This window comes from Gastrolobium bilobum, unplaced genomic scaffold, assembly GCF_033153095.1.
Source record: "Gastrolobium bilobum isolate Gb01-03AN ecotype WA unplaced genomic scaffold, APGP_CSIRO_Gbil_v1 utg5060, whole genome shotgun sequence".
Taxonomy (NCBI): domain Eukaryota; kingdom Viridiplantae; phylum Streptophyta; class Magnoliopsida; order Fabales; family Fabaceae; genus Gastrolobium; species Gastrolobium bilobum.
The window spans coordinates 322,262-336,016 of record NW_026899124.1 but is presented as its reverse complement, the minus strand read 5'-3'; the positions used below and the strand labels follow the sequence as shown (position 1 = coordinate 336,016).

At 35.8% G+C, this 13,755-nt stretch overlaps 1 protein-coding gene across 1 annotated transcript; it reads right to left on the bottom strand.

Moving 5' to 3' along the window:
• Nucleotides 1–8,333: 8,333 nt before the first annotated feature.
• Nucleotides 8,334–9,683, bottom strand: LOC133287499 (NADH dehydrogenase [ubiquinone] 1 beta subcomplex subunit 8, mitochondrial). Its single transcript, XM_061485129.1, has 4 exons — nt 9,489–9,683; nt 9,322–9,408; nt 9,126–9,221; nt 8,334–8,438 (listed from the first exon to the last, which is right to left on the bottom strand). The coding sequence occupies exons 1-4, from the start codon at nt 9,624–9,626 to the stop codon at nt 8,349–8,351; spliced, it is 411 nt and encodes a 136-aa protein (XP_061341113.1). The 5' UTR covers nt 9,627–9,683; the 3' UTR covers nt 8,334–8,348.
• Between the last annotated feature and the right edge of the window lie 4,072 nt (nt 9,684–13,755).

The window sequence follows — 13,755 nt, the reverse complement described above, 5'->3', positions numbered from 1 at the left end:
AGAAATTTCATCGAATATATGATCTTTTTTGGTGTTGTGAAAAGTACATAAATAATTTTGTTAGAAATTTTAAATTTAATTTAATTTGTAAAATATAATAATTATATTAATTTTAAAAAAGGATAAAATGATAAAAATATCTCATTAACTCTCAATTTTCCTCTTTTACCATTTTTTTAACTCTCAAACAAGGGAAAGGAATACCCTTCAATTTCCTTCCCTTCATTCCCCTTCTCTCCAAACTCCAAAACAAAGCCTTAGAGTATGGTAGAACAAATGAGGATTAACCCTGAGAACATGGAACTTACCTGTCAAGTAGTATACTCAAGCTTAAAATCCAAACAACAGTCCACAAGTCACAAAACAGCAGGATGAAGGTCTGTTTATAACAAAAATATCATAAATACTGCAGGCTTTCCTCAAAGCCTTAAGCATTAAACCGGGTTTGCTCTTTTTAAAACTTTAATTGCAAATATTTACCAAAAAATTCAAAGATTTTAATATGTTAATCTAGACATCTCCAGCTTTACAACCACATATTATATGTCTCAATCGGAGTTGTATAACTCCAGTTATGTTTTACGCAAAGTGACTACTGCAAACGAAATTTCCAGCAACCAAAATGCGACTTTAAATTGACACTGCGATCAAACCACTTATCCAATGGCAACGAAATTTTACATAGTTGTATCCCTATGAGTTAGCTTCACATAGGTCTAAACGGAACTCAATTTGGAGCTCTGTAGCTCAAGATATCAAATTTTTACTAAAACAGGTTTGTTGCTATCCAGACCAAAATATCGGGATATTGCCAAAGAAATATCGGGATATCGATATCCGGATATCATATCGGGATATTAATATCCAGATATTTTTGGAGGGATATCCGTATATCAATATCCGGATATTGATTTTCCAATATCGGGATATTTTGCGACAGTTTTCCAAAAATGCATTTTTTTTAAGAGTTTTTCCTACAAGGTTCAATTTTTATCACTTCCAGACATTCAAGCATGCATTTTTAAACACATTTAAGCTAATGATCATCTTGGTTATTTATTATCTTCATTTAACATACCAAAACTCAATCTTTTACATAAAAACTCAAGAACAAAGGTGTAGAAATATACCCCAAAACCTTGCAAACAGAAACTAAGGGTCTTTAAGGTTGGAAAATTCTCTTCCAGATTCTGAATAAAGAAGAGTACGAATTTAAGCTTCCAAGCTTGGCCCTTTCTTCACAAAGATAGCTTCTTGGTGATGACAGGTAGGTGTACAATGGCCCAAACCAACCAAAACAATGATGGAAGCTCTCAAACTCCCCAAGTCAGAATTAAAGACACTCAAGAATGGATTTTTATCCTTTAAGATGTTAGTTTTCAAGGGTTCAAGGTGATAGTGTGGAAGGAAGATGAAGAAATGTGGAGTCTTGGTTAGATTTTCATGAAGAAATGTTTAAGTCTTCATGGAGAGTGAGAGGTGGCAGCCATGAAATTCACGTAGCAGCTGTGTAGAAATGACCTAGGTTTATGTGCATTTTCTATTTATAGATGCACACACTTAAACTAACAGTATTAGTTTAATTAGTTTGCTCTTTGTTTAACTTTGAAATTTTATATTCTTAACCTAGATATTTTTCTAGGATTTGTCATATTTTTAATATAATTTTCACAGCACTTTGTCGGTACGCATTTTTACGTATCCGGTATCAGTTCTGACGTCAATTCTCATTATTTTGACTCCAAACTTGATACACCAGTCCTATATATTATTCTAGGAATATATACATACTCTTTATAATTTTTTGGTATACTTCATCAGTACGCACTTATACCGTGAAGTAGAACCGGTATCTGCACTTTTCGTCATAAAAGCGACTTTCAGCATTATTAAGCCCTTACTATGATTATTTAAGTCTTCCCATATTTATTCAAGGTAAATTATGGAATTATTCTTTAATTTCATAATTAAGTTATTTAAATTCCTAATTTAATGGTGCAGGTTCTTACACAAGTCACCAAGGAAAACGTTCCAACTCATCCAAGTAATAATTGGGAATATAATGACCCGAGATATCATTCCATAGAGAACGTATTGTTAATATAAATATTAAACTGTATAAAAATAAAAATGAATTTGAAAAAAATAGAAATGAACTATTCTCTGCGTATCGTTCGTAGCTATCACAATGGTGTTCTCATTTTGACAAATAGTTCAGATTGCTTCAAACAATTTCTCGTATTGTTATATATTTTCATTCCATCCTTCGGAATGAGGAACGACAAATCGTACGAATAATTGGTTGTATAAATGTATAACACCAAGAGAGAATGCAATAATTCAAAGATTCTTTTTGCTTTTCTTTCAAATGAAATCCGGAACAACACAACACAACCTCTTTTTGCTTGAGAATACCACTATTGTTGGTGATGCTTGATTGTATCTCTAGTGAAAGACTATGGAAAGTTGACTCTTTGTAATCTTTCTTTTGACATAGTGAGATATTTTTTGGGCTAGTGTCTTGTGATTTTTACATCTTCACATTGAATACGATTTTTCACATTAAAATTTGACTATGTTTTATCTCTGTCTCTTTCTTACTGTATTTTTCATTTTTTGCTGCATGTTGGCCGACCTAGTGACTCTGGGCTGACCATTGGATCAAATGAGTAGTGATTTTGTGAGAGTCATCTCTCTCAAATGAACCATTGAATCGTCCTCAAATTTGGTCGGCGTGTTCCTCTCTTACGATATTTCAACCTCTCTTACGATATTTCAATCTGACCATTCAGATTTTTGAGATGAGTCTTCTTGTGTTAGATATAAATTTTAGAAGATAATTCATTGGTTTGTGAAAACATATACTATTTCGGGTAGTAGTGTTGTGAGGGTCATATCTTTCAATTGAACCGTTGGATCAACCTCAAATTTGGTCGGCGTGTTCTTCTCATACGATACTCTAATCTGACTGGACCGATTTTTGAGTTGAGTCCTCTGGTGTGAGATATAAATGTCGAAAAATGGTTGTCCAACATTGAAAAAGTCATCCCACCTCGAAGTCCCACATTAGAGTATTCTTGCTCCTTCTCCTTCCTTCCCCTATATATAAGGATCCCCTTTCCACCCAACGACGCACACTTGGATACTAAAACCACAACAACAAAAAGGACACTTAGGCTTAATATTAAAGCTTATATCTTAGTAAATGTTAAACACTTGGGCTTGGATTTAAAACCAAGCTTGTGTCATAGTAAAAATTTTGTTGTTGAGGAGAATTATGGTGGCTTATTAATTTAGCTGTGATGGCTTATTAACATAGTTATCTTCGAAGATTAACTTAGTCGTGACAACTTGTTAATCTCATAGTTTTTTTTTGGGACGTTAAGCTGTTGAATTAGGCTATCTCTCCACAACTTGGTTCCATACACAAAGATTTGTCGCCTTTGAGGTAAGTCTACTTACCTTCTTCTTTAGTTAATAATTGTCTATTTTTTGCAGGTTTTTTATGCTCTTTATTTATTAGGAATTTTCTTATAACAGTCTATTTTTTGCATGCTTTTAATGCTATTTATTTATTGTTGTAAATAGTAATTATGTAGTCATTAATTAATAATTATGTAGTCATTTATTAGTAATTATGTAGTCATTTATTTGTATTTATTTAGTCCGTTACTTGTATATTGGGCCAAGCCCATTAGGTCAAAATTAGGTCAAGAAGTCTCTATAAATAGAGACCCCTATGTACAGATTCAAATACAAATCAATAATATTTCATAACCCTTTTTCAAGTTGGTATCAGAGCTCTCGATCCTGAGGGCTCTGCTTCCGCGCCTATTGTCTTTTTTTACAAAACCCTAATTTCTTTGTGTCTTGCCGCCATCAGCCGCCACTGGAAAAAAAATTTCGGGGACCTTTTGGACCAAGGGGACCACTGTTGACCTTCTTTTTTTTCGTTCTATCATTCTACGCAACGTTCCTCCGCCACAAACGACCCAAACACCTCCGACCGCCTTCAACCAGTTCTGTCTTCACCGTTTAGAACCCTTTCCGGTGACTTTTCAACTGCAACCACCCACAGACAGGTGCGCGCTCACCGGACGACCACACCGGAAAAATTTCGGCCGGAGAAGCCTTGCCACGCGCTCTCACGCGCTGCCTCTTTGTCCGCGAGTGAAGCCCATGCGCAGCTGCTTTCTCCGGCGTGTGGAGGCGCGTCCAGCGGTGTTTCTGGACCGGACCACCACCATTATTCTCGTCTCCTTGTTCTCTTTCTGGATCTGTGTTGTTTTCTCAGATCGGACATCGTTTGGTATTTTTTCCGAATTTTTTGGCTTCTTAGAGCCTTTTTCGTTGACTGTTTTTTTGTGCAGTATGGCCTCTTCTCAAAGGAGTTCCTTTACAAAGTTTTATGATGATGCATCTTCTAAACCTAAGAGAGATGATCGATGGTGTTCTTATTGTAAAAGAACAGGTCATATCAAGGATTTATGCTTTCGCCTCCATGGAAAGCAAACTGTCTTAGAAAAGATGGCAAGGATGCGTGGTCAAGCACATTTTACTTCCTTTGGAATAACTCCTGCACCTAATGAGACCCAACCTGCATTTCGTCTAGATGAGTTAGAACGGCTCCCAACCATCCTTGATTATCTGAGTAAGCCATCTGATACTAGTGCTTTGGCTTTGACTGGTATGAGCCCCAAAACTCATTCTTTCCTTTCTTCATGTAATGATTTTAAACATTCCTGGGTTGTTGATTCTGGTGCTACTGATCATATGGCTTGTTGTGCTGACTCCTTTGCTTCTTATCATCCTACCATTGGAACTCATACTATAGCCATAGCTGATGGCTCACATACATCAGTTGCGGGTTATGGTGACATAAACTTACAGCAGTCCTTACATCTTTAAGATGTTCTTCATGTTCCTAAACTTTCCACGAATCTTCTTTCTATTCATAAAATTACAAAAGATCTGAATTGTACTGTAACCTTCTTCCCTACCCATTGTGTTTTTTAGGATCTCGCCACGGGGAAGACGATTGGTAGTGCTAAAGAGCAAGGTGGGCTGTACTATCTGGTGTCACAATCTCCTGCAAATAAAGTAACAGATCACATCTTGATGTCTCATGGTCAATCAACTGCTGATTCTTTGATTTGGCATCATCATAAGCGCTTGGGACATCCTCCATTTAGTTTACTCAAGTCTTTATTTTCGTCATTGTTTTTATCTAAGCCTGTTGAGTCTTTTCATTGTGATGTTTGTGAGTTTGCTAAGCATCATCGTGTGTCTTTTCCTTCTAGTAGTACTAAGAGTGTTGAACCTTTTGATCTTATTCATTCTGATGTTTGGGGTCCTTCTAAAGTCCCTCATGCTTCTGGAAATAGATGGTTTGTTTCTTTTATTGATGATTGCACTCGTGTAACTTGGGTTTACTTAATGCATGAAAAGTCTGAGGTACCACATCTGTTCTTTCAATTTTATAAAATGGTTGAGACCCAATTTGGTAGAAAAATCAAGAGACTAAGAACAGATAATGGTACTGAATATGTTAATCACAGTTTTTCCCAATTTATACGAAATCAAGGTATGATTCATGAACTTACTTGTGTAGACACCCCTAAACAAAATGGGGTTGCTGAAAGAAAAAATCGTCACCTTCTTGAAGTTGCTCGTGCCTTACTGTTTCAAACACATGTACCCAAATGCTATTGGGGAGATGCCATTCTTACTGCAGCGTTCTTGATCAACCGTCTACCCACTCGGGTTCTCGATCATGTAAGTCCTATTCACTCCATGACTTCTTTTTTTCTTCTGTTCCAACTTTGCAAAGTCTTCCTCCTCGAGTGTTTGGGTGTGTTGTCTTTGTTCATATTCATAAACAGCATCGCAGTAAGTTGGATCCTAGGGCTCTTAAATGTGTCTTCCTTGGATATGCTCCTGATAAGAAGGGCTACAAGTGTTATCACCCTGGTAGTCGGAAATTTTTTGATTCTATGGATGTTACATTTAAGGAATCTGAGTCCTTTTTCCAAGGTCCTCATCTTCAGGGGGAGAATAATTCACTAGAAGACTCATCACCTTCCTTCTTTGAATTTGAATCTTTAGTGTCTACTCCTTCACCTGAGTCAATGTCCCTTCCTCTTGTTCCTGTTCCCAATGTGTTTATGTCTGATCCTCCCGTGACTGATCCTCCTATGACTGATACACAGCCCACATTGCCTCAGCAGCAACCTCAATCGTCTGAACCACTGGTAAGTCCTGAATCTCATATTTCTGATCATGATACTTCTGATGACTTACCCATTACTACTGATTCTGATGATTTACCCATTGCACTTAGAAAAGGAAAAAGATCATGTCCTAAGAAATCTTGTTCCTCTTGTACTCAATACCCTATCTCCCATTTTGTTTTCTCTGCTAATCTGTCTGTGCAGCACAAATGCTTTGTTTCAGCACTAGACTTTATTGCAATCCCAAAATCAGTACATGAAGCCTTGAAAGATGGGAATTGGGCTCAAGCCATGCAAGAGGAGATGAATGCATTGGAGAGAAATAAAACATGGGAGGTTATTGATAGACCTACTGGAAAGAAAGCAGTGGGGTGCAGATGGGTTTATGCCCTGAAATATAATTCTGATGGAACTCTTGAGAGATACAAAGCTCGATTAGTTGCCAAAGGTTACTCTCAAACCTATGGCATTGATTATGAAGAAACATTTGTTCCAGTTGCAAAGATGAATACGGTGAGAGTTTTGTTATCCCTTGCTGCCCATTACAATTGGGATATAAACCAATTTGATGTGAAGAATGCTTTCCTCAATGGTGAGTTAGAAGAAGAAGTCTACATGAAAATTCCGCCTGGTTTTGATTCTGTGAAGGGAGAAAATAAAGTTTGTAAATTAAAAAAGGCCTTGTATGGATTGAATCAGTCACCTCGTGCCTGGTTTGGAAAGTTTACTAAGGTTATGATGACCTTAGGATATAAAGAAAGTCAAGGAGATCACACTCTTTTTTTCAAGCACTCCCAAAATGGGAAGCTTACTGTGCTCCTTGTATATGTTGATGATATTATTATCACAGGTGATGATTTTGTGGAGAGACAGATTCTGCAAACACGGCTTGCCTCTGAGTTTGAAGTCAAAGACCTTGGGAAACTGAGATATTTCCTAGGGATAGAAGTGGCTCATTCGAGCAAAGGAATCTTTATCAGCCAGAGGAAATATGTTCTTGATCTTCTCAAAGAAGCAGGAAAGCTCGGGTGTAAACCCTCTAATACTCCTATTGAGCAGAATCACAAGATGTGCTATGAAGAGGAGAGTCCTCCAGTTGATAAAGGACAATATCAACGGCTAGTTGGAAAATTGATATATTTGGCCCATACTAGACCAGACTTAGCTTATGCTGTTAGTGTTGTCAGTCAGTTTATGCACGATCCAAAGGAGAAACATATGCAGGCAGTAGAGAGAATTCTTCAGTATCTGAAAGGTACTCCTGGTAAAGGGTTGTTATTCCGACGTGATGGCAATCTATCTTTAGAAGTCTACACAGATGCTGATTATGCTAGATCCGTGACTGACCGTCGTTCTACCACTGGTTATTGCATGTTTCTTTGTGGTAACTTGGTGACATGGAGAAGTAAGAAACAAGATGTGGTCGCCAGATCAAGTGCAGAAGCTGAATTTCGAGCTATGGCTCAAGGCATTTGTGAGTTACTGTGGCTGAAAATTGTACTTGATGATCTAAAAATAAAATGTGAGGGACCTATGAAGCTGCTATGTGATAATAAGTCCGCTATTTGTATAGCTCATAATCCAGTTCAACATGATCGGACTAAACATATTGAGGTCGACCGCCATTTCATCAAAGAGAAACTTGATAGCGGGTTGATTACCACTCCATACATTCCCACTGGGCGTCAATTAGCTGATCTATTGACAAAGGGGCTTCCTTCAGATAGATTTCAAGAACTTGCTAGCAAGCTGGGAATGATAAATATCTATTCCTCAGCTTGAGGGGGAGTGTTGTAAATAGTAATTATGTAGTCATTTATTAGTAATTATGTAGTCATTTATTTGTATTTATTTAGTACGTTACTTGTATATTGGGCCAAGCCCATTAGGTCAAAATTAGGTCAAGAAGTCTCTATAAATAGAGACCCCTATGTACAGATTCAAATACAAATCAATAATATTTCATAACCCTTTTTCAAGTGAGAACCACTAAAATTAACCCATAAAATAATAATAATAATAAATTATTTTCCCTTGGCTGATATGAACTGCAATGAGCTCAACTGGAAGTCTGGACTTTCGTTTTACAACTGCTAACTGAACATCTGGAGTCTGGACTCAAGAGCTGCAACTTGGGTGTTGGGAGGACTGGGTGTGGCGATTCCCCCAGCTTCTGGGCACTGTATTGCTTCCCTCTGTTTGTGGGAGCTTCAGGGAGCAGATTGTTATTAGGGAGTGGAAGTGACAAAAAGATTTTGGTTCATTATAAGTTTATAACAGCAAGCTACTCTATACAGTATAAGGCTAGTTGCCATTATGACGTATAAGTGTTTGCCTGTGCGGATATGATGATATATAGAACAAAGACGCAAACGATTATAAATAATATAAATTTCTCCTTCATTGCTTTTATCATTTTTCTTCCAATCCCGATAGATCCACAATTGTAGATCTGTAGTATGACAAAGAGACCAAGAAGGCCTCTTTTACAACCCTGTACTTCATTTCACCACCATAGTGCTTCAGCATTGTGACCAGCTCTAGCTTCGATGTAGTAAAACAAAAATATTATTATGACGCAAACTCTGGGAAACATATTGAGCACGATATCCTTAAACACCCAAGTGATAGAAAGATGTTGGCTAGATCCTTATAGATAAAGATGTGAAAGACAGTAGGGCCAGGGGATCTAAAGTTTAGGAATACATAACAACACAAAATACATCCTCGACGCAAGGAATGAGAACAATAACATCCAATCCAATTAAACTTAAAACAATTCCAATTCCAATTCCAATTCCAACACTCACCAATCTCAACCTTGTATATAATATTTGACAAGAAACTACCATAGTAAAATAGAACCAAATGAGTAAGTTCAAGTAGAAGACTTACCCACGGTATCCTTGAGGGTTTGTCCCTCCATACGGCAAGTAATCCCAGAGACGCAAAAAATCCCAATCCCCCACACAGCCAAGCCAATGCTTCATACTGATTTCAAAATCAAAAATTAAGAACTATTGACGTGTCCATTCATATTATCCCCAAACTAAAATTTCCATAGGGAAAAAAAAAAAAAAAAAGTAGTTACCTTTCCGACAGTATCAGCAATACGATCTATACAGGGTTCGGGAAATGGAGTGCCGTTGTCCCACATAAGTTCGTCATTCACGGGAAGCTGAAATCCCCAAATTCGAAAATTTATATTAATTTAAGAAAAAATCAAAAAGCAAATATGATAGGTTAAGAGAAACGTACGGGCTTGTCTGGGATAATATGTTTGCCAACGGGGAGGCCCATGCCGGAGCGGAGGCGAAGAGAGGAACCAACAGATCGCAAAACGACGCCATTTCCGCCCAAAATCCTCGATGCTGCGTTCGTCAATTTCCCTGCCATGATTGCTGATTTCTTTCTCTTGAGATGTCTCTTCTTCCTTCCAGAACTTAATGTTACTTAAGTTTACTTCCACTTACATACGATACGACTTCGTTTTGTCCATTTTTTTACATATTTTTTTCCTTTCGTATTTATCAATTGGGTTGGATCTTCCTTTTCGTATCGTAGCCCAAGCCTGCATCCACAGTCACGTGGCAAGATGTTTTTTCGTTTTATACAAAATCACTTACGAAAAATATGGATAGCTGATTATTTACGTGATACCATTCCCTGTAACTTGAAATTTAAATATGTAACTGTTAAACAACCTTTTTTTTGGAAATATGATATACACTTAGAATATTGTTGAATCGAAAACACTAGTGTTTAATGTAATCTTTCAATACCCTTGCCAAGGAGGTCATTTATTGTGGGCCTCGACTTCATAGTCCTTGACTAAAAGTGGAAAGAAAAAAGGAGTGAGATGGAATTTGAATAAAAGAGAGGGATTTAAAAGTAATTTTATTTACTCTTTTTTGAAAAAGGTGCACCCAAAGAATTGTGGGCCGGATCTATATTAAAAAAATCTCTTGTCAAGGTCCATTTGATATTTAATATTTATTAATTTTATTAAGAGTGACCTTTAATGTTTCAAGATATTTTTATTGCTTGTTATTACTATTATTTTTAGGTAAAAGTGTTTGTTATTTTAAATGACATAAAGTTATGTCATTTTAAGAGAGAGATAGACACAAAAAATATTTTTTATTTAAAATTTAAATTAAAAAAAAACCACTCACTTTCTCTCCCATGATTTCAATTTCTTGTGTCTATCTCTCTCTTGAAATGACATAACTTATGTTATTTAAAATGACAAACACCAAACCTTTTTTTTAGGGTGATGAAATGTTTAAGATAAAAAGAAGCTTCTTCTTTTTTTTTTGTATATGAAGCTTTCTTTTTTCGAACCAAAGGTTGCTATAACTTTCTAACAAAGCTCAGCACACTTGATAGATATATGGGTTCTTTTACTATACTGATAGGAGTTCGATCTCTAGTCGTATATATGGAAAAGACTTTGTTGTGAGAGGTTTATCCCCTAAAGAATTAGTCTTACATGGTATCAGACCCTCACCGTTAGGGGTGTTAACGGGCCAAGCCGAGGTTTGGTCTTAAAAGGCTAAGCTTGTGTTTAAATGTGTCGGTCTTACCAAGCCTGTTACCTGTTACGAATATAATTATCGGCTTGTGGCCTGCCTTATTTACAAAAAATAAAAGCCTGATTTAGCCTGTTAGCCTGTTAGAAAAAAATAAGACAACAAAAATTTATCCAAACAGAATATACAATCAACAACACTAGTAATTCCATAAATATTCATAAATTCAATATATATCCAAACAACATAATATAGAACAAAATCATTCAAAAAGTCTGTTTAACTAATAAAATAGGGGTGAAATGGATTGAGATGAGAGAGAGGACTATTACAAATAGTATAAAAAATATAAATAAAAATAAAAATTAATTTACTAGGCCAGCCTGAGAGGCTCCAAGGCCGAGCTTTTGAATTGGAGCCTGTGGCCTTTTTACCAAACGAGCTTTTATACAAGTCCAAGCCTGATTCTAACAACCAATATTAGACATGTAAGTTCAGGCCTTCACGAGCCGAGCCAAAAGCCCCTGAAAAGTCCCTGGCTCGTTTATCACCCCTACTCGTTGTCCCCCACTTTCTCTTGTGGCGTTTCTTAGCACAGGTAGGCTGGACCTGTTACATTGTCCACTCTTCAAGCTCAATGGGCTCTCTTGTGAGGGGGCGTATTGAGATATATAGTCCCACATTGGTTGTATGTGCAACTAATGTGAAGTTTATAATGTCTTTGGCACTTCCACCCTTTGAGCTAACTTTTGGGGTAGTGTATCCCAAGGTTCTACTATCGATCGGAGGATAGGAAACAAAAAAAAATGCTACAACTTAATTAATTATCATTTATATAATTTAATTTTTTTTCCTAGTTCTTAGATATTAAAGATTTAACTGACTTACACAAATTAATAGACCTATGTTAGGCCTTTAGTTTTTTAAATATAGATTTTGTCTACAATTTAATCTACACTAGATTAATAAGTCAGCTAAGACTCGAAATATTTTATATAAATATGATCTATTTATATCAAAATTTAATTTGACTCAACCGACTATACCTTTATTTCTCGATGCAATTTATTTATCAGTTCATTTTTTCTGCAGTTAATGTAGATAAGTTATCTATATTAAGCTTAAAACGACGTCGTTTTGGTGCGGAAATCAAGGTATTTTTGTAATTATAATTTATTTCAGAATTATAATAATCTTTCTCATTATAATTTTTTAATCTTTGAACCCAAAATGACGTCGTTTTGAGAGTGAATGTGGATATGTTATCTACATTAACTGTAGAAATATTAAAGCCTTTATTTATATACTATTTTTCCTTGCAAAAACTGAAATCATAATATTGTTGTCTTGTTTACAATTTTTTTTCTTTTATTTTTTTAAAAAAATTAACACAATGATTATTTTGTATTTAATATTAATTTAAAATGAATTCTATATTCTAAAGACAATGTTATTACTATCTCCATTTCAAAATATTGATCGTTCAAAAGTATTTATATAAGAATTAACAAAGTTACTAAAATCTCTCCGTTTTAGAAAAATATTTAAAATTTGATCAAATTGATTTTTCATTATATTAAGGATAAAATTGAAAAAAATATATTAAAATTGTCTTAATTTTTTAAAAAGATAAACAAAATGAAATAAAACTTCTATTAATACATTGCAATTGATTGAAATATGTTTTCAGTATTGTATTTATGATCAATTTTTTAAATAAATTTGCACCTAATATAGTTTAAAAAAAAACTATTATACAAATTTAATATATAGATTTGAGTGTAGTGTTGCATTAAACTTTTTTTTGTTCTTTTGACGTAATCCTTAATATATAGATGGGTCCCCTTGACGTAATCCTCTAGTCGGCTTGAACTCTTTAGTTGTAGCTCCATTCTATAGAACATTCATAGAGCAAGTAGAGACGCAACACATTATCAGTGAAATTATATTCTCAGGTAGTTCAATTTCCCTCAATGTCTCCTCAAGGAACTCCCAATTAATTCAGTCGTAGGCCTTCTCCAGATCAAGCTTAATAGACATCCATCCTTTTTTCCCTTTCCTATTTCTCATAGAGTGAATAATCTCCCGAGTAATAATAATATTATCTGAACTATGCCTCCCTTTAATAAAGATACACTGATTAGGCATCACAAGACTGACCATGTGCTCCTTTATCCTGTCAGCTATAATCTTCGTGATAATCTTGTAAACTACATTACAGAGACTTATCGGCCTAAACTATTTTAATGTCTCTGGATTATCAACCTTTGGAATAAGGCAAATCAAGGATTGGTTGATATCACTTATTGATGCTGGATTTTGGAAAACCTCATTTACTAACTTCACCACCGAGTCCCCTACTAAGTGCCATTGAGATTGAAAGAACGCTGCATGCAGACCATCCACCCCAGGGGCTTTAAATGGACCCATATATTCAACCAGTGCCTTTATCTCATCCCTTCTAGGCCTTTCTGCCATCTTATTCAACATTGACTAATTAATTCTTGGAACTGATCTGGATAACCTATAGGCCCAATAATTAAAGGCCTATGAGGGATCTCAAGGTTGTGGGTGCAATGTTCACATTGCATGGACCAGACTCATTGTGCAGATAATCATACTAAGCTACTAGGCAAAACTTAAGGATTAAAAAAGACATAGAGATCCCATAAGATCCACCGTGCATGAGAACCAGTATAGATGAGGCGGCTCCAGCTTACATTTAGACTACATAAACAGACTATATCAAGGAATAGCTTGCAGGGTAATACTGTGACAAAATGGTAGCTACCATGAATTACCAATAAAAAGAGGTACCGTCTAAGGACGGCACAACGCACACTATAAGTACAGAAGGATTAATCACTCGTACATCGATCTCTCAATTCAAAATATATACACCTCGAATGTCTGAATTAAGTGTCGGAGTGTTTTTGTAGATACCAATCACTTCCGTTGCGCTAGAATCACAACACTGCCAATCCAAGAAGAAG

Bases quoted from the DNA above. Each gene is read 5' to 3' on its own strand.
- LOC133287499 (XM_061485129.1), bottom strand. From the start codon at position 9,626: ATGGCAGGGAAATTGACGAACGCAGCATCGAGGATTTTGGGCGGAAAT. The intron at 9,222-9,321 runs GTAACTACTTTT...TTTTGAAATCAG, and splicing joins TTGCTGATACTGTCGGAAAG to TATGAAGCATTGGCTTGGCT. The intron at 8,439-9,125 runs GTAAGTCTTCTA...TGCTCCCTGAAG, and splicing joins AACCCTCAAGGATACCGTGG to CTCCCACAAACAGAGGGAAG.